At 34.8% G+C, this 27,957-nt stretch overlaps 1 protein-coding gene across 11 annotated transcripts in view; it reads right to left on the bottom strand.

Annotated features, from left to right (window-relative positions):
- Positions 1-27,957, bottom strand: part of Pms1 (PMS1 homolog 1, mismatch repair system component) — a 108,318-nt gene that overhangs the window by 22,922 nt on the left and 57,439 nt on the right. For 8 of the 11 annotated variants that reach the window (XM_074071261.1, XM_074071260.1, XM_020172397.2 and 5 more), the window contains 2 exons: positions 27,519-27,682; positions 4,961-5,077 (listed from right to left, as the gene is read on the bottom strand). In XM_074071261.1, the coding sequence (XP_073927362.1) occupies positions 4,961-5,077; positions 27,519-27,682 (281 nt within the window). The remainder of the gene's footprint in view (positions 1-4,960; positions 5,078-27,518; positions 27,683-27,957) is intronic. The other 3 variants (XR_012447302.1, XM_020172400.2, XM_074071264.1) reach the window with 1 other exon arrangement.

Genomic DNA, 27,957 nt, shown 5'->3' with positions numbered 1-27,957 from the left:
GTATATCAGTGAGGGTGCTATTTTTAGTTAAGCAGAAACCATGAGGTTGCTTACCAACATAGTCTTGTAGGCTGTCACCTATGTCTATGGCTATCCCTGCCCTTGGAAATAAGTGTTTAAGGAGATGCATTACCCATTTTAGAACACTAAGTGCATTACTGTCACAGTGCCAAATTGTGCCAATTTGAAAAAATACATTAATAAATCTGGATAATCCATTACAAAATGATACCACTTAATTAACTGTAAAACTTCACAGCATTTATAAATGGCTGTATAATTTACTAGGTAACATAAGACCCTTCTTAAAGCACCTGCTGGGCATCAGGGCATGTGTATTTAGACTCTGAGAGACTTACTGCATGTGTGAAAAGGAAAGAAAAGCAAAGGAGGAAGGGGGGAAGGAAAGGAAAAGGAAGAGACTCTCAGAGACTTACTTCATGTGTGAAAGGGAAAGAAAAGCAAAGGAGAAAGGGGGGAAGGAAAGGAAAAGGAAGGGAAGAAGTAAAAAAAAAAAGAAAAAAGGAAATATGCCCTCTGCTCTGAATAGAGTAAGAATGAAGAACAAAATGAAGAAAAATATGTAATCACTATTGATTTCCTTTCATACTACTGAACATTATTAAATCACTGTTTAACTATTATTTCCAGACATTGAGCTTTAGAAATTATTTAGGATAACCTTACCTAAACTATACTAAAGTTATATGGAAAGGTAAAACAGGGCTGACAGAATGACTCAAGTGGTAGAGCACCTGCCTAGCAAGTGTGAGACCATGAGTTCAAACCCCAGTGCCATCAAAAAAAAAAAGTGAAACAAGTCATATAAAGTGCTATAAAAATTAAAAATCAGGCTAGTTTATGAAAAAAAAGAACATAAAGAACAAATTAGTGCAACGAATGAAGAATTGGACAGAATTTATAAGATTCTGTATCTCAACCTATAAAGGAAAACAAAACCTGAAGGCAAAAATAAAATCAAATACCACTCCCTGATTGCTTCTCAACCACAGTCCTCTCTCTCCCTCTCCAACCTCACTGTAAGATGGCTTCTACTTCAGGAACCAACTCCAGTTCTCTGATTTGATTCTCTGTAGTCCCTAACACTAATGACAACTCTCCTTGGGAAGCATTCCACTGCATGAATCTCTTCCATTTTCTCTTTGGTCTTTCTGCTTCCTTTCTGACACTTCCTCCTCAGGCTGGTTTACTGGTTTCCCTCCTTTTTCTTATACCCTAAAAATGATAATGGTCCCTTGAATTCTAGGTCCTTCTCTCTTGTTCTCTAGTTACTCTGAATAATTTTATTCATATCTCTAATTTCAACAATTACCACCAATGATGCTAAGATTATCAATGCTATAGTCTATTTCTTTCACCCCCAATGCTTACTATCTTCAATTGGCTATCTCAAAAATAATCTTACCACATTCAAAACTTTGTGAACTATTTCATCCCACTGCTACTTTGCTGTCCAACTGCTAGCTAGCTCCTGCATTCTTTACCATGCTAAAGAGTTCTGCCATTTACATAGTCTATCAAACACATCTCTTCTTCTCTACCCTGATTACATTAATGTAACCCTCACTGATCTCCTAACTTCAATCTTTCTCCTCTTTCTATAAACCTCTGTAACACCATGGAGTTACAGTTCTAAAGCAACAATTTAAATACCCTCATCAGAATAATGAAACAAGTTCTTGTGGACATTCCCTTCTACCCCATTTCTACTGCAAACTAAGTAGCAGTGATAAAATCAATGTTTAAAATTATTTCAAAAGACCTAACTATATAAAATGGAAAAAGGTATTAAGGATATGAAATATGTAACAGGAAGTGAAGGCTAAAGGTAAAAACTCTATGTGTTCTGAGATCAGAAATAAGATGTGTCATTTGGAAATTAAATTCTGGCAAACACAGGATTGAAATCAGTCTTTCCATTTGAAACAGGGAGCTCAAATAGCACCTCCCCCCCGGGAAGGGGGGAAGATGTTGGGGAACAAACCCAAGAACCCACTTAAAACTACTGTGACCACTGTCTAGAGCTGCTTGCCAAGGTCACAGGAAAGAACAGAGACAACTCCAAAACCAAGAACAAGGCTGAGCCAAGCTGGCTAGAAAAAGGAGTCTGTAAAATCTTGGCAGGACAAGAGGCAGGAATTACGAACATAACACCTGATTTTGAACTGAGGCTAAGAGGTAGGTATGTGCCAAACTATGGGAAGGAAGAGGTAAGTGAAGAGAAGAAAAAAAACAGCAAAAACAAACTTGCATTCAAAATGATTTGCAAATTAAAATTTCAAAGCATATAAATAGCAGAAGCTGGAGGAGGCCCTGAGTTCAAACCTCAGTACTACTGCCACAAAAATAAAAATAAATAAATAAATAGCAGAGGATGAAATGATATTCTCTCAGGAAAGTAGAAACGATACAGCAATATGGAAAGGACTTGTGAAATAAGTATGTATAACAAGGTTTTTAAAGAATAAAGAAAAATAGCATCCATTTAAAAACAGAAGATAAATTAACACTGACAGCTATAAATCAAGTTTAGAAAAGACAATTATGAAAATAAATTCTGGATTCTGAAAACAGATATAGTTTTGGGAATAAAACACAGGCAGTACTGAGGAATTCACTGAAAAGTCAGCAGGGTTAGTTAGTGGCAGAGTACTTGCCTAGCCCTGAGTTCACTCCCAGTACCAAGGAAAAAAGAGCTCAGTCAGGACAGCTAAGTCACAGATTCCTAACACAGCTACCACCGTAGTGGCTAAACTGAGACCACCACCAACAATAAAGAGATTCTTCCCAAGTGGGGTTTCTACAGACAAAAAGTGGACCCTTCACATAAAAGGGAGGAGATAGATAATGATTTCTCTACACCCAAGAATCCAAATGGCCAATGGGTCTGTCATCCCAGTCAAGAGACTTGGACTTGGTATACAAGTTTCACAACTCAGGATCTTTTTTACATAACACTCAAGTGTTATGCAAAAACACTTAAGTGGATTTTCTATTAACAATGCAAGAAAAGGAAAGAGAATCAGAGGCTGGGAGGAAAAAGACCTGACAAGTAAAATAAAATCTATCTTCTAAAAAATAATAATTATTTAAGGAGCAAATACTTTAAAAATAAAAACTTAACATATTTATAAAGATTCAAGATTTTGTATCCACACAGCAATAAAAAGTCATAAGAGTAATAAAATTAAAATGTTCTTGGAAATTAAACAACGATCAAAGCAAAAAGTTCAATAGAAGAATTAAAAAAGTGAAGTCTTCCACTCTCAGGAAAACCGGAGGAAAATAAGATCCTAATAAGTAATAAAGAGTCTCATTTTAAAAAAAGAGAAAAAATTGTAACGGCTAGGAATGAATCGAGTCTTCAAATTCAAAGCATTCATATTAAGTGCTCACCATAAATGAGACATACCTACAGTCTTGTAAAATTCAAGATTAAACATGCATAGGTTGGTTTCTCATGCCTATAATTCTAGCACTCAAAAGGATTTCGATTTTCAGGGAGCCAGGGCTATATCCATAGTGAGATCCCTGCCTCAAAAAAATTTTTTTTTAATTACAGTAAGTAAATAAATATCATTTAAAAGGAAGAACTGGCATGTATTAATCTTCCCATCATCAAGAATTGATGGTCAAAAATACCTATTGTCTTCAAAATTCTAAAAAAAAATTTTTTTCAATCAGGATTTCTATGTCTACAACACTATCAACAACAAAATAAAGTTGTTCTTAGACATGAAAATTTATCTCTTCTGTCTGTTTCTGTGGAAACTTTAAAGATGTATCTCAAAATAGAATGAGAATGAATACCAGGAAAACTTCAGATGCAAGAAATAACAGAACCAACCAGTGTTCTGATAAAAGAAATCTCAGAATAAGAGCTGTGCAGAAAACCTAAAATGCAATCAAGCCAAGCAAGAAGTGGGTTCTACGATGACTTCAAAAAAAGACAGAATGGTATGGATTACCAGCTATAGAATGAGTAAATGTTCAATTTTATTGCTAACTTGATGAAGAAAACGTCTTCACTTAAAAAAAAAAACTTTTTGGAAATAAACCTCAGAAAAGTCAAAAGTCTATACAAGATAGTCCATATGTAAAGGAAGGAAAATCATAGTAAATTTTGAGCATCTGATGGGAACACAAGAAAGGAGATTTTCTTTAATCGGGACAGGGGAACATTCTCATTTGTATGGCTTAAGAGAATCCAGGAACCTTTAAAGAAGAAATGCATTCCTAGCACTTTTAATGATTAATGTATACTCTATATACATTTTAAGCCTTTCAAATCAATTTTCAGACCAAAAATGAAAGGCTTAAAAAATAGCTAGAGAGCTGGGAGTGTAGCTCAGTCGTAGAGTTCTTACCTAGCCTGTGTAACATCCTGGAACGGGGGAGGGTTATGAAAATATGTTATTAAGTTTGAAAAAAAAAGTACTGCTGGCAAGAGTGAAAGAGAAAAGAACAAGAGAATAAATAAGTGAAAGAAGAGTATTATCCAGTAGTACAGGAAGGAAATTTGAGTGTATATTCAGGATGTGACAGAGAAATAAAGAATATGCAAGCTCAACTCTTTTTTTCATAGTATAAAAGAAGATGAGATTCTAAACTAAAACTTATTTTTTACAGTGAATTTTTTTTTTTGGCAGTACTGGAGTTTGAACTCATGGCCTCACACTTGCTAGGTAGGTGCTCTACCACTTGAGCCACTCCACCAGCCCCTAAAACTTTTTGAAAAAATCAATGTAAGCAACAGACAGAAAAGGTAAAAAGGAAAGCAGAGTTGGGAAACAGGATAGCTTTGTATGTATTTTCTTTTTTACCTTATAAACGTATTTGATAAAAATGCTGAATGAAAAATATTTTACCACCCCAGATGAGAAATTATTTTAACTTCATTAATAACTCAGAATTATTAAAGGACATTTTTCCTGCATACCTGAGATTCCTCAGAGTGGTACTGAAAGGATTCCATGTTGCCCATAACAGCAGTCCCCAGAACTGACATGAGAGCCATCTTGTGGTCTGATACTCTACTTTTTTGCCAAATAACTGCCTATGGACAAAATGATACAAACAAGTTTTAACACAATTTAGATTTATTAAACTCAAGAACTTACAGTATTTCTACATTTAGCATTCATCTTCACCTTGTATTTTCAACATCTTTTAGAAAACATTCATAAGCCATAATGTCTGAGAAAACAAACCCTGGCTCTGAATTTTAAACTATCCATGTTGCAGTACATCTAGTCAACTTCCCTTACCTCAGTATCCTCCTCCTTACAAGATGGCTAGTTCATTCTCAAGGTTGTTTGGGAGGCACATCCTAATATAGGCTAGACCAATGCCTGGCATAAAACAGCTTCATTAAATTAAATTATTTCCTTTTATTGCCTCACCTTTAAAATACATGCTTCAATGTATATTTAAAATTAAAATGTTACTCTAAGTAAGCTATTACTATTTTTTTTTTGATGATGGAGAGCTATGCTACAGAATTTCTGTAAACAGTAAAATAGGTATAGAAATGTTGGAAAAGGCATAATTCATGCAAGGAACAGTAGAGACGGCATATGCTCTTCTGCATAAAATGACTGTAATCATTGACTCCATTGAACTCTAAAAACCAATTTTCAGTTTTGAGAATATCAAAGTGCAAGCTATTTGGGAAAACAAATAGTGTAACAACTTCTCAATAAGAAAAATCACTTAATATGTAATGTAAGGGGAAGGCTTTTTCCCAATTTCCAGACTTCTATTGGTACTAATCAGAGAGCAGTTATGATTTAAGAAGAACTTATAAATTTGCTAGGCAATACTAACAGTTCTGAAAGTATTGTTCATTTCATCTGACTTCTCAGATGGGTAAACTGAAGCTCAAAGAAACTAATTCACCCAGAGAAATAGGGGTAGTAGGTCATGGAACCAAGATTCATACTCTATAATTTTTCTGGCTCTTAACCTCACTATTTTTTACTTTTCAACATTTATCTTCTCTCTGGTCAAAGACAGCAATAATTTAAAACCAACTCCAGACCTTAACCAGAATTGCCCAAAAGTAAAGCGTCTGAGAGACTAAAAAAAAAATGCATTTTTCATGTACAGTTACTCTCTCTGGCCATGTAAATGATTTGCTATGTAATCTCCAATGTAATGAATTCACAAAACAAAGTTATTTTTAACATAGTCATTTAAAGAGAAATCATTTGGCTTTAGAAGAAAGGCAAGGAATAAAACTGAGTTCCTCAAATTAAAGAAATCACATCAGAAAAATAAAAGTCCAAAAAGACTGAGAGCTACTATCCTAGCAAACTACAGTCAGAAGCTTTTGAGAATGCAGTTGTCACCAACCTTAATCTTATGCTCCAGGATTTCTAAATCTCCAACAATTTGCATTCATTAATATTTATATAAATATAGATATGCAATGCACCAATTAATCTAAAATGTACAGCAAAATGGAAAAGCTAGAAAAACAATAATTCAGTGTTATCCCATTCTGAATCTCAACTTTTTACTTCCTATTGCTGTGAAAGTTACCTATATTAGCGTAAGAACACAAAGCACATGAAATCAAATTATAAAAATTAATTACACACAATTTTAAATCTACAGTATAGGTTCAATGAATATATTTCTAAATAAAATGCTATGGTAAATTTTGCTAACTACATTTTTACATGAAGGCAAATAAAAGTAGGATATTTAAAGTGGGAGGTGCTATGTGAAACAGAATGAGCATTTGTAATGAGCATTTTTAATCCTTTAATTTATCACATATTATAACAAACATTTTGGCTAAATTAAAAGCTTTAGAGAAACTCATTTTGAATTTATTCAATAAATACATATTGACCATCTACTTTGTACAGATTGTGTAAAAAAAACTGGGAATATATATTTATATAAAGTTGTAGCTCTTAGGGAGCTAAAAATATAAAAGGAAAACATGATCCTAAAATAATTATAATACATTATGAACAATGCTATCACAGAACAATGTACACTGTAGAAGAAACCTAAAACTGCTACACAAAGAAGCCCTATGTGTGGTAAGACTTGAAAGGAGGAGTTTGCCTCTCAGACTCACCAGCACCACATTCCTGAAAGAGGAAGAGCACATGCAAAAGCATGAAGGTACAGAATATGCCACACTGGAGAGGAAGCCAGACTGACAGCAGCAAGATCATGAATGATCAAGTACTCTAGGCAAATGTATTTATAGTTTCTCTTATATGCAATATAGTCACTGGAGAAATATAATTGGGAAAACAGCATGATCAGATACTGATTTTAGAAAAGAGATCTTTGGCAAGAATGACTAAGTGGAAACTAAAACTTGAGTAACAGATTTAAGGAAAAAAAAAAAAAGATTCCATATTACTCCTGTTAGAATGGCCATCATAACGAACACAACTAATGCTGGCGAGGATGTTGGGAAAAAGGAACCCTCATACACTGCTGGTAGGAATGTAAATTAGTAAAACCATTATGGAAAACAGTATGGAGGCTCCTCAAAAAACCAAAACTGAACTGTCATATGATCCAGCAATACCACAACTAAAGATACACCTGAAGGAATGCAAGTCAGGTTACAATAAAGGCACCTGCATGCCCATGTTTACTGCAGCATTATTCATAATAACTAAGCTGTGGAAACAACCAAGATGCCCCACTACTGAGGAGTGGATTAAGAAAATGTGGTATGTATATACAATGGAATTTTATTCAGCCACAAATAATAATGAAATTCTGTCATTTGCAGGTAAGTGAATGGAACTGAAGAACATCATCTTAAGTACAGCAATATTATGAAAAACAGGTCACACTAAGGGGAGGTTACATATGAGGGGGAGAGAGAGAGAGAGAGAGAGAGAGAGAAGGTGAATATGATTGATGTACTTCCTATACAAGAATGGATATAGAAATTTTAAACTTGTTAAAATCACCATAGGAAAGGGACTGAGGTAGAAAAGAAAAATAGAGGAGGATGAACCAATTCAAGTTGTCACAATGAAACATCTTGTATAGGTATCTTAAACAAACAAAAATGTCATTTCTTTTTACAAAAACAGAGAACAGAAAGGCAAGACAATTTCTGTCTGGAGGGCTGGTACCAGTGTTAGGGTGAGGAAGATGAATACGATGGAAATATTATGTAGATAGGTATATAAATGGAAAAATGAGACCTGTTGAAACTACTCCAGGAATGGGGATAGGGAACAATGATAGAGTGGGTGAATTCAATTAGATATATTGTAAGAACTTCTGTAAATGTCACTTTATATCCCCAGTACAATAATTTAAAAAAATAAAATAAAAAATGTGATTTTTATTAATACAACTCATGTTTCTAGCTTTTAGTGAGAACATGCAAAATGGATGATGTTCACATTAACAAAATATTCCCATAGGTATTCTTAGAATTGTATGTGATTCCTTCTACACGAGCTGTGATACTACTGTTTTCTCTTCCATTCCTAGAAGTACAGTGGGATGCGAGTCAGTGAAAATGACATTTACTGGGAGAGATGGCCCAAACAATGTATACACATATGAATAAATGAATAAACAATAAAAAAAAGAGAAAATGACATTTACTGGATTATCCTTCTGGCTTTCTTTCTTTCTTTTTTTTTTTTAAGGTAAGTCACTTGTAAACTATGGCATTTTACTAATATTAACACTGTAGCATAACAGAGCCACTACTGTGTAAGAGGAAAAGAAGACAAAAGACAGACTAAAAGGTATAAAGTAGACTAAATGTGACTTGGTGATTGATTGCATATGCAGAGGAAGAAAAAAAGAATCACAAATGCCTTTCAGGTTTCTGACCTGGGAAACTGGAACAGCAGCAGCATCATTCATCAAGACAGGAAATCCAGACAACAGCTTTGGTGGCAGGAAGATGATGGATTCAATTTGTTCAATGTTGAGTCCCTGACACCAAGAACAGCAGTACCAGGTACCCAGTAGGGTTCACTAAACACTTATTTGTTGAAGTTTTCTAGGGCAACGTAACCACAGTACAGTTGAAACCAGCACTTCTTACCTGCTAATAACTATAGGGTTTGTCCACTACTTCACTTTAGGAAATCTGAGGCAAGGCAATTTTTTCTTTTTATAATTTACATATAGTAAGCCCATCTTATTTGCAGATTTATTCCATGTGGTTTTGACTAAGCACAGCCAAAATAAAAAATTTCAAAAACAACAATTTTAAATTCCCATATGCACATTAGGCAGCTCAGTTGATGGGAATAAACTCTTCAGTCCCATGTTATCCTCAGTTGTGTTTAAATAATTGTGTGATCTGTCCTTATTTTTGTGAAAATATGCCTCACCAAAAAACAAATGGTGCCCAAAAGCAAGTAACAGTTACAGTAATTTTTCCAAGTCAAAAAGGGCACATAATATTCTCAAGTGATAAAATGAAAATTTTAAATTTGTTAGAAGGTGACATGTATTTAACAAAAGCTGAATGGTGTTATGAGAAAAATGAATCAAGCATTTATAGTATTCAAGATATACAGCATGAAGATCTAGTTTTGGTGAACAGTATTAAGGTGTATGACAAAAATTTTTGTGACAGTAATGTAGCCTACTCCACGTGATTTCACATTATGGATGCTCAGACGTATTGTAATATGGTATAGTTAAATTTGAGTAATTTTAGAGTAATGAACTCTTTACACCTGAGCATTTGCAGTTTTCCCTCAATGGTGGCCTCTTTGGAACCATATACCTTCAGATATCAATTCATCCATTTTAAACTTACAATTTAATGGGTTTTAGTAAATTTACAGTTGTACAATCACCATCACAATTTAATTTCACAACTTCATCACTCCAAAACGAAATTTCATATCCATTATAAATGATACCCTATCTACCCCCCTACAATCACTAATCTACTTTGTTCCCATAATTTTACCTATCTTTGGTTAGTTCATATAAATAGAATCAAATAGTTTGTAATCTTTTCTGGTCACTTCGCATAGTATTTTCAAGGTTTACCCACGTTATATCAATACATCATTCCCTTCAAATGGCTGAAAAATATTTCATTGTATAGATGAATTATCCTTTCATCAGTTGATGGTATTTGGGTTGTTTCCACTTTTTGGCTATTATGAATGTTGCTACTATAAATATTCACATAAAAGGTTTTGTGTGCACACACATTTTCATTTCTCATGGGTATATACATGGGGTGGAACTGTAAATGTCTTTGAAGGAACTGCAAGACTAATGCACATGCACTTGAACCTCTAAAAAGACAAAGCAGCGCTGCCTTCTGCTATTATGACCACTGTTTTAAGCTAGCTAGCAGCTTGTGATTTAGGAACAATAGTTAAAATAACAGAACACAGAAACAAAGTTCTGAATAATTTGCACCTACATGGGAATGAAATGTCCCTCCCACATCAGAAGTTCCTGTAACAAAGAATCACTGCACAATTAAAACTAACAAAAACTGAAACTGTACCTCTTGAAAGCTACATCAGCTGATATACACAAACACACAAATTTTTTTTTTTTCTGCAGTGCTGGAGATCAAATCTGGGGCCTCATACATACTAGGCAAACACTATCTATGAGCCACATACCCAAATAGCATAAATATTTAAAATAGTCAAGAAAGCATTTTAAAAAACTAATGTCTTAAAATTAAACAATTACATTGTTTATTTTAGTTTATATTAGAGTTATGCCTTAGGTACAGATATAAATCTTAGCTGATAATTAATGCAAGGGTGCTATTTTACTGCCTGACTTGCTGAAGCCAGTATACAGAATTATAAAAAGATCACTTCAGGAAATGGATTAGAGAAAAGCTGTGAAATGTATGAACAAGAAATGTGATTTTTAAAAGAAATTTTTAAAGTGAACATCACTAATAGCTTAGGAGTATTATTTCACACTAGGTAATTATTGCATCAGATCAAGGGAGTTAATTTAGAGGCATTTTCCAACCTAGCTGCACTTGGGCTACCAATAAATGATAAAGACATCTGCTAACAAGTAAAAGCTTCACTATTATTTAGGAAATATTTTCAAAGCAAAATTGTTTAGTGATTAAAGAACTAAACAATTATATGTAATAAATATTGACAATCCAGAAAAGTTTAAATTACTTTTCCACAGAAAATAGTTTTTAGTTTGTTTTCTCTACCATTTCATCTACATTATTTCAAAAACAGAGATTATCTTTTTACTTTCTGAAGATTTTGTATATCTTGCCCTTAGGCTGAAAGCTTAATATGTGCTAAAAATACACACAAACCTCCATATGTTTTCTATCTAGGTCATACAAAGTTGGAGCATCTGAATGTGCCAAGTAAGAAACTGACTCTGGTCAGTATGATGACGCTGCAAAAGCACATCAGAAATATATTATTACATGCACACCATCTTAGGTTTGATTGAAGTTAGCCAAATATATCTTGCCCCATTCCCACTTCATTGACATACCCTATTTGAAGAAAATGAAGTTTATTAGTAAACCTCAATTGTAAAGGCACATAGGGAAAAGCAGGTTGCATTCAGATGATGCACAAATACTAAGAGCATGCAATACTAAGACTGCCTGAGCAAAAGCAATTCCCTCTAAAATATGAAATAAAAGAGTATGTGCTATTGACCTAAAGTACAAGTACAATTAACTTGATTCCTCCAAAACTCATTGAATTTTTACTACCATTGTAAAATGTAAAACCTTTAAGAAATGATTAGGACATGGAGTACCCTCTCATGAATGGGCTGAGTACATAAACAGATTGGGTTAGTTATCTTGGAGTGGACTACCAATGAAAAGGATGCAGCAAGAAGGATGCAGATGTGGTGCCTCAATCTTAGATTTCCCAGCCTCCAGAATCATGAGCCAAATAAACCTACTATTTATAATTTACCCAGCAGAAAATGGAACTAAAACAGCAACCAAATTTTTCTTGCAAATTTTATGAATAAATGTACTAAGATCAAATCAACTTAAGGTCATCAATGTTTACCACATATGTATTTAGAACTATTGTACTATTGTATCTTCTTGCTGGATTGTTTCCTTTATTAGTATGTGGTATCCTTCTTTATCTATTCTGGCTGATTTTTGCCTAGAATATACTTCATCTGATATAAGAGTAGCTATTCCTGCTTGCTTTTGATTTCTGCATGCCTGACAGATCTTTTTCCAAATTTCACTTTTACTTTATGTGTGTCTTTGGTTGCTAGGTATGTTTCTTGTAGACAACACATTGTGGGATCTTGCTTTTCGATCCAGTCAGACAATCTGTGTCTTTTGATTAGACAGTCCATTTACCTTTAGAGGTATGATTGAGAGATATTACTGATTCCTATGTTTTTGTTGTTTCTTTTTCTAGGTTGATTCTCACATTGATTTTTCTTTACTTTTGGTATGTTCATATTCCGGTTTTGTTGGTTTATTGAGTTGATCATGCTTGATACTTCCCTAGCTCTCATGGGTTCATCAATATCCCTTGTGAGTTTTACTCCTTCCTGACCTCTTGTGATTGTGATTATTTTTCTTCCTCTTTCTGTGTCAGTTATTCCCTTGAGTATCTTTTGCAATGCAGCTGGCGATTATGAACCACTTCAGCTTATCCTTTTCCTGGAAGGTACTTATTTTTCCATTGAGATTGAAGGACAGCTTTGCTGGATAGAGTATTCTTGGTTAGTAGTTGTTCTCTTCTCTCGGAGCTTGAATTATATTGCTCCATGTTTTGCTGGCTTCTAGGGTTTGTGATGGGAGGTCTGAGGTGATTTTTGTGTTTACTTTTGTATGTAAGCTGGCATTTTTCTCTTGTAGCTTTCCATATCATTTCTTTATTCTCTAGCTTTAGCATTTTAATTATGATAAGATGTAGGGTTGTTCTTTTCTGTTCATGTCTATTTAGATCTCAAAATGCCTCCTGTATGTGGATGCCCATATCAATACACAGAGTCGGGAAATTTTCTGCTATGACTTCACTGAACAGGTTTCCTATGCCTTAGTTTGTATTTAACAACTTTTTCTCCAAACTGAATTCTTAGGTTTGGCCTTTGGATCATGTCCCAGAGTTCTTGGATGGTATAATTACATGCATTCATTCTTTTTCTTGTGACTGTTTACATGCAATGCCTCTTGATCTTGTCCTCCATCTCTGATATTCTTTTTGCTTGATCTCTTCTTGCTGATAATACTATCCACTGTGACTTTTATTTGATTTATTTAGGTTTTCATTTCTAGCACTTCTATTAGTTATTTTTCATAATTTCCGCATCCTTTCTGAATTTCTCTTCCACATTGCTGACTTTCCTGTCTAGGTCTTGGATTGATTTCCTAAGTTGTATGAATCTTCTTTAAGGTGACTGATCATTTTTAATTGTACGCTTCTGAATTCTCTCTCAAACATTTTAGCCAATTCATTATCTTTGGATTCAGTTGTTGAGTTGCTGTGCTGAATGGAGTTTTGGAGAGAAGACATTACTTTCGCTTTTCATATTTAAATTTCTATGCTGTGATTTGCAGATCTGTTAGGCTAAATTCTCTTCCTTGAATAAGTAGAAAATCTACTGGTTTGACAAGGTTAACAATTCAGCAATAAATCAAGTCCTTGAATAATAAGAAACAACTGGAAACCAAATCTGTCTCCCCTGTAAGGTTGTATAGGAGCAAACCTGGTTTCTAGAGGTCTTTCTCTCTCTCAAGATGGCATCTAGCCACAGCTCTCTGAGTTATGGGAAATGAGGGCTAGGGTTTTCAGGCACTGTACTTATTGTCCCACAGCTAGGATTGCCAGACTGTTATAGAGGTCACCTGGCTTGCTTTGAGGGGAGGCTTCATTACTCTCCCTGCTCCCCAACACACATTCCATCTTCTGGCATAAGGTCAGAATTCGAAGTCAAGCTTGTGTAACTCTAGAGTTGATTTTCTTAACAAGCAAATAATTCCTTATTTGATTAAAGAAAGATTGTGGGTGGCCTCTGAAAGTTCCATAGTTGAAATAATTTTTCAAGAGACATCTCTCACATAGTTATACATGAAAGGTCTTTTTGGGGAGGGTTCATTAAAAAAAAAAGTATATGATCACTTAGAGCTTATAAGGGAATCTCTAATGTAACAGCATTAGCTGACATAAGTGAATTATTTAATTACCCAGTTGAAAATAAATTTGCTTCATGTATTAGCTAACCATATTCAACTAAGAGAGATCAAACTCATACTGACTAACTTAGGCTTAAGTATAGGTTATTGCAACTATAATAAAGATCCTTAAATTATTCAATGACAAAGAAATCAATACATGTACATAAATTTCACATACAAGTCAAAGAAGAAAAAGAACGCAATGTATTTTTAGACCTTGGAGGTGAGTTTTAGAACCATTCCTTTTATTTCTGGTACGCAAATATGCAATATAGAGGTCTCTTGGCTCAAATGTTACATTAAAATTTATAACCTTACTTCTTTCCTTCTCCTTTCCTTGCTTCTTCCCTCCCTCCCTCCCTTCTTTACCCCTTCTCTTTCCCTTCCTGCCTTCCCTTCTTTCCATTCCTTTTTTTCTTCCTTCCCTCCCTCCCTATTCCCAAAAAACAAAGCAGGGAAAAAGAAATGGTTCATCATGACACTCTAGTAATAATATTCAGGAGCTGATCAATAAAATAGTGTATGCTTTACAGTTCTTATTTTAAAAATATAATAAGATGTTTAATGACTAGGAAAGTATTTAAATAACAAATACACATATTTACAATAACTGACTAGCTTTTCCAACAGTCCTAGGGCTAATTTTTCCTGCTTTAACTTCACAGAAAAGGATACTTGCAAATCAAGATGCTATTGCTTTATAAGGATATCTGATTTCAGCCTTTAATTTCTATCCTTATTAAATAGAACACAATTATCTAACCTCTCCATAACTCATTGTAGATGAAGCTACCCCAACCATAGCTTTTGCAGCACATCAGGCAAACATCACAACAATATGGCTCTTCACTCTCTAATTTTAGGGCTTAAAAAAAAAAGTAGTAAGTCTTACGGATAATGAGTAACATCTAGCCTACAATTGATTAGTTTTTCTCTTGAAACTGACTACTTAACAAAAACCATTGGAATAGTAACAATTTCACTTTAAAAGTTTTGTTGTTTCTAGAAACTTTTTTTTGGAATTAGATCAAAATTATGTCAGTGTAATTCATGAAAGTAACTACATATTATAGGAGAAAGTCAGATAAATCCATTCAGGGATTTAAAAAAGGATGCGGTATAATCATTTTCTTAGGCATGTAAGTCAAATAAACTGGTTATCTTCAAACCTTTTATGTTCTTCATTTTCCACAGTCAACCTATCCCACTGATTCTTCCTTTTAATGGTATCAGATTTTAAGAGCCTAGAATCTGTGCCAGCTTCTTAGATAACTACCCTACTTATAAACTACCATAACTCCTTTCTGCAGACAACTGCCAAACCAATTGTCAGAGGTACCATCTTGATTAAGTCACTTCTGTACTCAAAAGGTTTTAATGGCTCCCAATTTTCTACTAATAACACTTAGCCCCTAGCATTTAAGATCATTTAAAATCAAATCTCTGGACTTATCTTCCTCTATTTCCTTATATAAAATACATATTCATTTAAATTGAATTATTTACTCTCTCTAAATGTGCTCTCTACTTTCCTATAGAAACCTTTTATGTTGATTCTCTTTTTCTTCCTCATCCCTCCCTCCCTACCTTCCTTTCCATCAGGGTTTGAATTCAGGGCCTCACATGTGCCCTACCACTTGAGGCATGCTTCTTAACTCTCTTTGCTTTAGTTTGTTTTTAGGTAGGATCTCTCTCTTTTTGCCTGGGCTGGCCTCAGAACACAATCCTCCTACCTCAATCTCTCATGTAACTGTTTGTTGAAAAAGAATCTTCCTAACTTTTTGCACAAGGCCAGCCTCAAACCTTGATCCTTCTATCCCTGCTCCCCCAAGTAGCTAGAATTATAGGCATGAGCCACGAGCATCTGGATCACCTAGAATGAACTTGATCCACTAAGCCATACTACTTAACTCTGCTATTCAGTTTGTTTTTAATGCTCACAAAACCACATGCCTCTGGATCTTAGATGTTTTCATACTCACGATCACAGATCTGTGTAGGCTAGTGCCACCAACATGTCAGTGAAGTGCTCCTGTTCTAAGGCCTTGATCACATACATTCATGTAACATGCTTTTTTGAATGCTCACATGGGGTAGTACTAGTAGCCACAAGGAATATGGCAATTAAAAATAGTTAAAAATCCTTCTCATCATTGAAATTATACTCATAAAGAGGCACAATAAATAAAGATAAGTACAATGACATATTTCATGATGACAAATTTTAAGGAGAAAATAATGCAGGAAAGTGTGGGGGTGGGACAGGGAAAATGGTTGCAATTTTAGGGTAGCTAACTAAGAGTCTCACAGAAAAAATGTAAGTACTAAAAGATGAGAATTAAGCCAGATGTAAGGAGTAAAATGTTCTAGGCAAAGAAACTAGAAAAGTTACAGTACTAAGTTGGAAACAGGACTGGCAGTTCTGAGGAATGAATGAAGCAAAGTGAGTAAGAAGAAATAAATGAGATCAGAAGTAATAGTGGGTCAGATAATATACAACAGAGGTCAGCAAACCCAGGAGTCAAATACAGCCCATTGCCTGAGTTTCTAAGTAGTTTTATTGTTTATGGCTGTTTGCATCCTACAACAGCAGAACTGAATAGTGGTTAAGAAAATCTCTATGACCTGCATAACTTAAAATATTTTACAGAAAAAGTTGTTGATTCCTCTGAATGAGATGGGAACTAACTAAAGAGGAATAATATAATCTGACTTACATTTTTCAGGGACTGAAGATGCTATGGAAGCAAGAAGGAGGATCCAATTAGAATACTAATACAAAAATCCAGGTGAGAGATGACAGTAGCTTGGACCACAGTTATAGTCCTAAACATGGGGAAAGCAGTTAGATTTTAAACATCTTTTGAAGGCAGAATTTCAGAACTACTCTTGAATCAGATTAGCATGTAAAAGAACGAGTAGCCAAGAATAACTCTAAGGCTTTTAATTTTGTTAACGAAAAAAAGTTCTTATATACTTACAGGTAAGGATCTAGAAAAAATAGTCTGTGAGGGAAGATACAGAACTCAAGTTTTAGGTATGGACCCGAGTTTTTAACATGCTAAATGTGAGAAGCCTATTACTAGATACTCAGAAGAGAAATACTGGGATGATAGCTGGATTGATTTATGAGTCTGCAGTTCAGGGCAGTTACAGAATGAAATATAAACATAGGAGTCATCAATACATAACTGGGATCTAAAGTCATGAGAATGAATAAGCACACCAATAAAATGAATATATGTAGAAAAGACAGTAAATTCCAGGACTAAGCTCCAGGACACTTAATGTTTAAAAGTTAGGGACATGAGACAGAAGCAGGAAGGACACTGATAAAAATGGCCAGGAAGGTAATAAAAAAACCAAAATGGTATGTTGACCTAGGTGCCAAGTAAAAGTGTTCGAAGGATAGGGAGATTAATGGTGCCATCGCTAAGAAACAGACTAAGAAGTAGCCACTGGATTTAGCAAATTGAAGGTCAATAATGACCATGATAAAAACACTTCAGGTACAGTGCTAGGGAACAAAGGCTAGCTGGAGTAAGTTCAAGAGAGAATGGAAGGACACTAATTAGATACAACGAGTACAGGTAACTATTTAAGATGTTTTGCCCAACTGGAACATTCTGAGGTACATGGACAGTACATTTAGAGCAAAAGAAGGGAAGAATGATTGTATGGGTATAGTGGCAGACAGGTAAGGTAGCATGTTGAAGCCTTCAATTTTCTTATTGTAATAGGAAGCAAGATCATCCGGTGAGAGTAAAGACAGAGGTGAAGTGTAGTATGTTTGAGGAGAAAAGATATGTTAAAATTCAAAGTGATCTGTGGACCAGCAGCAATTGCATCAACTGGAGGCTTGTTGGAAATGGAGAACACTAGGCTCTCCCTGAACTGTTGAGTCAAATCTGCATTAATAAGGTCCCTAGGTGATCTGTACACATATTAAAGTATGTTTAAAACACTGACATAGGAGACCAAAAGAGAAAATTGTAGTCTGACTACCAGGGAGCATTAAGATTAACAATCATGAATCTAAAGTGGTACTAGTTGTCATGGGTGTTTTCTTCCACATGATCAGTTGTACCAGTTCAGGCCTTGAAAAGATACACAGAAGGATATTTAATGGGTATCTTGGTTAGTCAAACGAGTACAATGAAGTGAGAAAGGAGCAAGAAAATTCAGAGTGCCCAAGGGAAGAAGGGTAATGATAGACCATATAATTTATAGAAGGTAAGGACTTAAGGGAACAAGAAATAGTTAAAAGGCAGTAGGATCAATGGGTCATAGGTCCAATAGAATCTAAGGACTGTTGGAGGGAGTAAGATGGACAGATAGGAGGTAGTGACTACAGACTAAAATATTTAACACTGGAAATTATGCAGTAGGTAGTTTTGGACATTGACAATGTCTATGAGACAGCCAAGTAATGAATGGCTTAGGAAGGATAGAAAATAAAATCTCTGGAAGAGAGGAAATAAAAAATCTGAGAAGCGAGGATTTTGTATGTGGAGTGACAGCAATGGGGGGAGGGGTCCTATAAAGACACACAATTTAAAACTGAGTAGAGCTGTTAGAGGGAGAAGAGAAAATATGTGTGGGAAGTAGCAATGAGATAGCAGGATGTGAGATACAGGTGAAATTAGTAATTACTGCAAAGGGCTATATAAGACACAGAGTTCTCAGGGGAAGCCAGATTTCACTTAGAGCTAGATGGTGACCAAAATAGGCTAAGGACATAGATTTTACTTGTGACTGATATGACATGAGGCTTTTCAGGAGATGAGGGCATATGAAAAAGAAAGTTAGAAAGAAGCAGTGATTTGTACTAAGAGTCTACTGTGATAAGGGATAATTTGAGGAACCCAGTCTCCTTGTTTTGAGTGACATAAACAGGAATAAAAACATGATGAAATTATTGCTGATGGCCCCAAAGCAATTAATAGTTCCAAGACTGATATTTAAGGGGAAGGTTGCAGAGAGCTTTCCACCATTATGGAGTTCTGGGAATCCCATCTGACACCTGCGGATAGAGAAATGGGGGAGGGGTGATCTTGTCCTGAGAGCAAAGGTTCACTACTATTGTCTACAAATGAAGATCTAAAGAGGCGAGCTTATAATGAAAGGCTAAGGTAAAGTCCTACTTTTTGTCAGATTCTTTCTCCCACCCACAGGAATTTTTTTTTCAGAGATTCTTTGTGATTCTCCCACTTCAACATCCAGTATTTAGTACAGAATGGAATCCCATGGTGAACAAAGTTTAAGTTTTATTTTCATAATTTTCTCAATTAAAGGGTATGGCTAAAGTCTCTTGATATTTTACAGCAACTAAGTATGATATCTGTTCAGAACAAGTAAGAATTTTTGAGGGATGGGAAGGCCAATCTATATATACCAACATGTATCTGAGTATCAACTGCAGCCCAGTCAAGGCATTTGCTAAATACCCACTCTTTATGACTCAGATCAAAACACATCCCCTATGAAGTTTTCCCTTAAAATTCTGGCCTGAAGTAATGTTTATCCTTCTCAATTTCCATTTTATTTACTGATAACATTTGATAATCACTTAAGTTTTCATTATCCTTTTCATCTATTTAAATGTTCATACATGTTTACAACTTAATTCCTTATTTCCATTGTGAGCTCCTTCAGAATGCAGGCCATTACATAACTCTTCCAAAGCATCTACTCAAGGCTCTGTATCTAGGATGTAGGAGAAAGCCATAGAAGAATGAACATTGTATTGAAAGTTAAATCTTTTTTTCTTTTTTTTTCACATCCATAGAGCAAAGTTTTATGGCAGGCCCAAACTGCCAGGCTGGCCGGGGAAAAGATGGCGCAGCCTGAAAGTTAAATCTTAACCTTATGTCATCCTCACTAGGCAATCCATTCAAACTCTGGGTTTACATAAAGATAAAACGGGAAGGGGACAGGATTAAAAACACTATTTGCTAAAATATTTGAGGCAGGACAAAAAAATAATTTCAGGAGTCATTTCAGATCTGAAAACAAATCAAGGAATCCTTCTATCTCTTATTGTATGACTTAATATGTGAATAATTTAGCAGAACTTTTAAGTCACAAAAATGTGATATTCCAATTTTGTAGCAGAGAAATGAAAGCTCTCAAAACATATGTAGATATCAGTAAAAAAGTTTCAGAACTGAAATGAGCTGTAGGGGTCATTTTATCAATGTTCAGTGGACTAAGTTCAAAAGTTAGCTTTGTGTAGGATTTCCTGATAGGTCTTACTGACTAGAAGAGAAACCTAGGGTTGGACAAAAAAAAAAAATGTATTACGATAAATAAGTATATCAATATATTTGGTTAGACAGCAGTAACAGAATAATTATGTGATCCATTTAATTGACTCTGGAGAAACAAAATATACAAACTGATGAGAGTTAACTATCCTCCTGCCTGTATCCAGTCCCACTGCCCTGTCCATGCAAAATCTTTATGTACTTCCTGATTAGTTCTCATGAAGACATATCAGTAGCTAAGCATCCCAGAAAGGAAATAGACTAGAATATTATATATGAATATAAGGGTAAATAAACTCTAAAAATGTATGGGAATCCAAAAGGATGAATCCCCCAAAGAATTATATGAATAAAAATATTATGAAGAAGATTTCAGAGAGGCCAGGGTGCTTAAAATATTTACGTATTTTTTATTTTAGTACTACCAAACTCATCTACTAAACCACCCTGTGCTATGCACTGAGTTTTAAGAGGAATCTAGATTAGTTAGATGCAGCCCTCCCTCCCATAAGATGCTGCTGAATAGAGGAGATGGAATACAAATGTATTGCCAATGAAGCAAAATGGCATACTAGAAATATGTGGAAAATGCTATGGGAATAGTTGTGGCACATATAAGTTCTCTTGGCAGAAAATGGAAGACTATGAAGACACTAATTGTGTAAATAAACACTAAAAAAGAGAAACTACACTTACAAATTTGACATAGGTGTCTTTCATCTTTTATATGTAATATTTCATAGAATTTAGATAAAAAGTAGAAGTTAATATAACAAAGAAAACATGGAGAATCATTTAATAAATAGTTATTAATTTCCAAGTAGCTAAAAACCCCTTCCCAAACTAAAATAACTCATGATTTGTAATTAACCCAAAGCTAACCTTAAAATATATCCAAAGGGATATCCACCTCATCAATTAGAAAAAAGAAATAAAGGGTTGGGTATGTAGTACAAGTGATAAAAACACCTGCCTAGCAAGTGCAAAGTCCTGAGTTCAGAGCCCAGCACTACAAGGGGAAAAAAAAAGGAAACAAAAACAAAACCTACCCAAATTTTCCACACTGGCACTAAAGAATAATTTCTTCATAAGGAAGGAACATTTGAGCCACATTCCTCAATTAGAATCTCTGTTTCATTAGATTCCTTCCACAACCTTGGCTGGGATAGAGGAGTGAGCAGGGGCAGGGGTAATCTTTAACACTGATCCAATTGTGACAAAAGACTTTGCCTTGATTTCCCATAGCATAGCTGAAACAAGACTAGGACACTCAAAATGCTTTATCTGAGTAAAATGCCGAAAGCTGTAAAGGACAAAATGAACAAAGAATACCATGAATGTAGCTTCTATAAATTATAAGGCACCAATATTTATCTTCAATTTAAAAATCCAAATCTTCAGCTACCATCACAAAAAGTACCTTTCTAGAGACTTGGAAAATCATGTCAAGAGACAGAGCCACCAGCACATTCCTACCAAATCTCCATAGCCAGGTTTCTGGTTTTCTGCTTCTGACTAAGGCCCTGCCAGACTGACTGATTTCAGTGACTGAAATCAGAGACACATACAAAGCTGTGTCATCATTCTACCAGACCTTAAAGTGCACACACACACACACACACACAAAACCACCACCAACACCATCACCACTCTTGTGACACGAAGGGCAAATAGAGGAAAGCCATTCTCTCTTGTGTAATAGTTAAAACTGTATCAATGACATCCAATTCAGCTTCTGCAATACCAGTGGGCCTCCAATTATTAAAACAAAACTCCTGGCTGGGGGTGTATGTAGCTCAGTGGTGAAGAACAAGCTTTGTATGTGTGAGGGCCTGGGTTTGATCCACAGCACTGCCAAACAAAACTTTAATTAAAAACATTTTTTTTAAAGCTTCAAATAATACTTTAAGGAAAGCAAAGCATTCACAAAATCAACAATTATGAAGTATGGAAAGCAGCCCTTATTTGAAATCACAAATTTAACATTGTTTTGAACTAGTGGGCTACAAAATTATTTATAGTCATATAAAATAGTTAGGAACACTACATTAATTTCAGATATTATCATATTAAGAAAAACTTTTAATTCTGGGAAATAACTACTTTCTAAATGAAAATACACACACCAGGACCTCACAGAGATTCAGCTTCTATGACTAAGCTGGAAAACTGTAAGTGTTCACCTAAGGAACGGCTCTAGCAATTCTCCAAATAATATCTACTTTAAATAAACTTGTTGAATCCACTTGTAAATTATTTTCCTTTGGCTGTCTCATTATTCAGTATGCTTTCAAGGAACATGGTGATGAAAGAAGAAAAATACCTCTTTCTAACATAACCATACTGGCAGGAACATCAACATTATCAGTATTCAAAGAATGTCTTGGCAGGTTAAACCTTCATAAAAAGAAGGAACACTATCTAATCCAAGTTATCAAAATAGCAATAGTACTTCTCATATATGTGCAATATGACTGTTTATAAAGCAGAAAAAAAATAAAGACATTAGTATTGTCATTTTTAGATTTTAAAGAAAAAACTTCACAAACACACTCGAAGAATGATGAAAATAAGCATGTTTAAAAGAAAAAGGCTAGGAGCAGAGTAGGATTCAATACTCAAGAGATTTATGGTAAAATGTCAATGCTACTTTGGAATATTTTTAACAATATATTTTAATGTATTTTGAGGCACAACAGGACTATTAAGAAACAAAAAAGTAGAATAGTAATCTGTATTAACAGAAAAATGTTTGAAGATACAAAGCTTATTCTAATTTAGTCTATGAATTCCTTGTATAATAACAACAGCTAACAATTTTACCATCACACTTTTGATATTTTCATGGTATAACATTCTCATCATACTTTGATTTTAACTGCATTTGAAATTACTGATGGCCATGGAGGGACTTCCAGTTGCTTAATGGAAGTTCAGTTGTAATGTCCTCCAAAAATACTACAAAATACTGTTTTCCATTTAGGAAGAAAACATCTACATAATCTTACACTGGTTGAGAAAATGATAAACTTAAAAACTTTAAAGATGAATATCTGACTTTAAATGAGTAAGAATTTATATGATTTCAAATTCTTCTGATAACCTCATTTTCAGTATGTTTTTTGTCTGTTTTCCTTTAGTTTAAATTTTTCTATTGTACTCATTTTCATTTACAAATATCAGGTCCTACTTCTCTTCATATTTCATCAGTTTTCCCTTCTTGATTATTGTTTTTTTTCAGACCTTGGTCTTTTTTTAAACTTGGGGACATTAACTTTTAGTGACTAAATGTCCTTTGGATCAAGAGGTTATAGGGTTATTTATATTAGCAGGATGAGCCTCCATCCATCAACATCCTGAGCAATCACAGCATGGTAGAGCTGGAAGGGATCTCACCGTATCATTTGGTTGAACTTTACGCCAGCAGGAACAGGTGGCTGACTATTCTCAATGTTTTTTTTTTTTTTTTTTTAAATTTTAAAAGATGACCAAAGATTTTCATCATTAACCTTTCACCACAACTTAAACATTGAAGATAAAGACTCTACTTGATAAATGAGTAAAAAGACACGGAGTAAAAGAACACTGGATCAAAATAGATTCTGATCTCAGCACTATTACCTACTAAAAAATATGAAAGAATTTCTTTCATCACTCTGACCTTCAAGTTCCACATACAAATACAGACAATGCTATTTATCTCAAAGTTACTATAAGTATTCTGAAATCTGGAAAAGAATTATATAAATGTAATGTATTTATTAACATGGGAAGAGAACACAGTAGAGTGTAAAGAATTTGTACTGCAAAAAATGTGATGTTTCATATCTCATCTCAACAGTTTATTAGTTGTGTAACGCTGAGGTAAGTATTAATCTTCTAAGTTCCATTCTGAGGGCAAATGTAAAACTGATCTAATAGCCACCTCAGTTATTTCTTACTATGAGAATTACAGGAAACTACCATGTCACACTAATACACTAAACTCTTTCTATTAAATATTTCAAAGTGTTCATGGAGAACTTAAGGAAAAACAATAATCAGAAAATATGTAAATCTTTCTTTGCTCTAAGATTCTTTAAGCATTGAGATGAATTCTTTTCCCTATCACCTGTGCTCTGAAAAATGGAAAGAAATGCTAAAAAAAAAAAAAAAACCAAACTCCTCAAAACAAAACAAAACAAACAAGTTTAGAAGATGAAAACTGTTACTACACTGTGAATCCTTTAAAGGACTAAAACAAATCTTACTTATCTTTAGATCATCAGAATTTATCACAATATCTGATAAAAGGAAGCACTTAAAATTTCTAGGATGAAAAAGGTTTTTGGAACTCTACTTAGAAGCTTCTAGACATCATCAATAGCTATAGCAAGGTAGCAGGATATAAAATCAACATAGAAAAATCATTAGCATTTCTATACACTAATAATGAACAAACTGAAAAAGAATATATGAAAACAATTCCATTTACAATAGCCTCAAAAAAAATCAAATACCTAGGTGTAAACCTAACAAAAGATGTGAAAGACCTCTACAAGGAAAACTATACACTTCTGAAGAAAGAGATTGAGGAAGACTATAGAAAGTGGAGAGATCTCCCATGCTCATGAATGGTAGAATCAACATAGTAAAAATGTCGATACTTGCCAAAGTAATCTACATGTTTAATGCAATTCCCATCAAAATTCCAATGACATTCATTAAAGAGATTGAAAAATCTACTGTGAAATTTATATGGAAACACAAGAGGCCACGAATAGCCAAGGCAATACTCAGTCAAAAGAACAATGCAGGAGGTATCACGATACCTGACTTCAAACTATATTACAAAGCAATAACAATAAAAACAGCATGGTACTGGCACAAAAACAGACATGAAGACCAGTGGAACAGAATAGAGGATCCAGATATGAAGCCACACAACTATAAGCAACTTATCTTTGACAAAGGAGCTAAAAATATTCGATGGAGAAATAGCAGCCTCTTCAACAAAAACTGCTGGGAACACTGGTTAGCAGTCTGCAAAAAACTGAAACTAGATCCATGTATATCACCCTATACCAAGATTAACTCAAAATGGATCAAGGATCTTAATATCAGACCCAAACTCTTAAGTTGATACAAGAAAGAGTAGGAAATACTCTGGAGTTAGTAGGTATAGGTAAGAACTTTCTCAATGAAACCCCAGCAGCACAGCAACTAAGAGATAGCATAGATAAATGGGACCTCATAAAACTAAAAAGCTTCTGTTCATCAAAAGAAATGGTCTCTAAACTGAAGAGAACACCCACAGAGTGGGAGAAAATATTTGCCAACTATACATCAGACAAAGGACTGATAACCAGAATATACAGGGAACTTAAAAAACTAAATTCTCCCAAAACTAATGAACCAATAAAGAAATGGGCATGTGAACTAAACAGAACTTTCTCAAAAGAAGAAATTCAAATGGCCAGAAAACACATGAAAAAATGCTCACCATCTCTAGCAATAAAGGAAATGCAAATTAAAACCACGCTAAGATTCCACCTCACCCCTTTTAGAATAGCCATCATCAGCAACACCACCAACAACAGGTGTTGGTGAGGATGCGGGGGAAAAAGGAACCCTCTTACACTGTTGGTGGGAATGTAGACTAGTACAACCACTCTGGAAAAAAATTTGGAGGCTACTTAAAAAGCTGGACATCGATCTACCATTTGATCCAGCAATACCACTCTTGGGGATATACCCAAAAGACTGTTACTCCAGAGGCACCTGCACATCCATGTTTATTGCGGCACTATTCACAATAGCCAAGTTATGGAAACAGCCAAGATGTCCCACCACTGACGAATGGATTAAGAAAATGTGGTATCTATACACAATGGAATTTTATGCAGCCATGAAGAACAACGAAATGTTATCATTTGCTGGTAAATGGATGGAATTGGAGAACATCATTCTGAGTGAGGTTAGCCTGGCTCAAAAAACCAAAAATCGTATGTTCTCCCTCATATGCGGACATTAGATCAAGGGCAAACACAACAAGGGGATTGGACTATGAGCACATGATAAAAGCGAGAGCACACAAGGGAGGGATGAGGATAGGTAAGACACCTAAAAAACTAGCTAGCATTTGTTGCCCTTAACGCAGAGAAACTAAAGCAGATACCTTAAAGCAACTGAGGCCAATAGGAAAAAGGGAACAGGTACTAGAGAAAAGGTTAGATAAAAAAGAATTAACCTAGAAGGTAACACACACACAGAGAAAATCAATGTGAGTCAATGCCCTGTTATAGCTATCCTTATCTCAACCAGCAAAAACCCTTGTTCCTTCCTATTATTGCTGATACTCTCTCTACAACAAAATTAGAAATAAGGGCAAAATAGTTTCTGCTGGGTATTGAGGAGGGGGAGAGGGAGGGGGCGGAGTGGGTGGTAAGGGAGGGGGTGGGGGCAGTGGGGAGAAATGAACCAATCCTTGTATGCACATATGAATAATAAAAGAAAAATGAAAAAAAAAAAAAAAAAAGAAAAAGGTTTTTGGGGGAATCACTAACATAAGGTTCAATAACATTTCATATAGATATTAGATGACAAATCAAAAGATGCTGTTTGCATAATAAAAATAAATCTATGTAGAATGCATTTTTGAAAAAGGACTACATATTGTCTTTGAACTGCTACAAAGTAATACCATACACTGGATAGCATATAAACAAAATTTTTTCTCTCACACTACTGGAGGCTGGGAAATCCAAGATTTCCTGCAGACCCAGTCTCTGGTGAGGACCAACCTTCTGGTTTGTAGGTGGTGCCTCTCACTGTGTCCTCAGATGACAGAAGAGGGAAAGTAACTCTGTAGGGTCCCTTTTATTAGGGCACTCATACCATCCATGTGGGTTCTCCCCTTATGATCTAATCACCTCCAAAGGGCCTGTTTCCTAATATAATCATATTGGTGATTAGGTTTTTCAAAAATGAATTTGGGTTGTGGGTACACAAACATTCAGTCCATGGCACATATCCAAATTACATAAAATACACTATCCATTTTTGACATCATCTACCCAAAAAATCTTATAAAATATACTGACCTTATTATGTATAAAAACAATCCTTAACTCAGGTTTAAGGATGCCATAGCTTACGAGGAGATCCTGAATCTTTTTTATTTCATCTTTACATTTTTTCGCAGTTGAGTAAAATTGCTTTCTTACAGGTAGATTCTTAAATAGCTTTAAAGCAGTTACAGTTGTACCTGTTGGCAGACAAGAAGAAAGCATATTCAGATTTGGAAGAAATTTTTCATATCTTCAAGTTCACATACAATCAGTAATTAACCCTTTCTTCACTAAAGGTTAATTTCCTCCAAGCTGGGGAGCCCCAAGGAGGCTCATCTTTGCAAACTATTATGATTCCTTATTCGACACTGCTATTTGTAACTTGCTAAGTATGCTCTCTTTTCTTCTATGTGGTCTACACAAGAAAAAGTTTATTTCTACTACCATGGTAGAGAAACATGGTATCTTAAGT

This window comes from Castor canadensis, chromosome 4 (genome assembly GCF_047511655.1).
Source record: "Castor canadensis chromosome 4, mCasCan1.hap1v2, whole genome shotgun sequence".
In the NCBI taxonomy this organism is placed as follows: Eukaryota; Metazoa; Chordata; class Mammalia; order Rodentia; family Castoridae; genus Castor; species Castor canadensis.
This window is presented reverse-complemented; position numbering and strand designations above follow the sequence as displayed.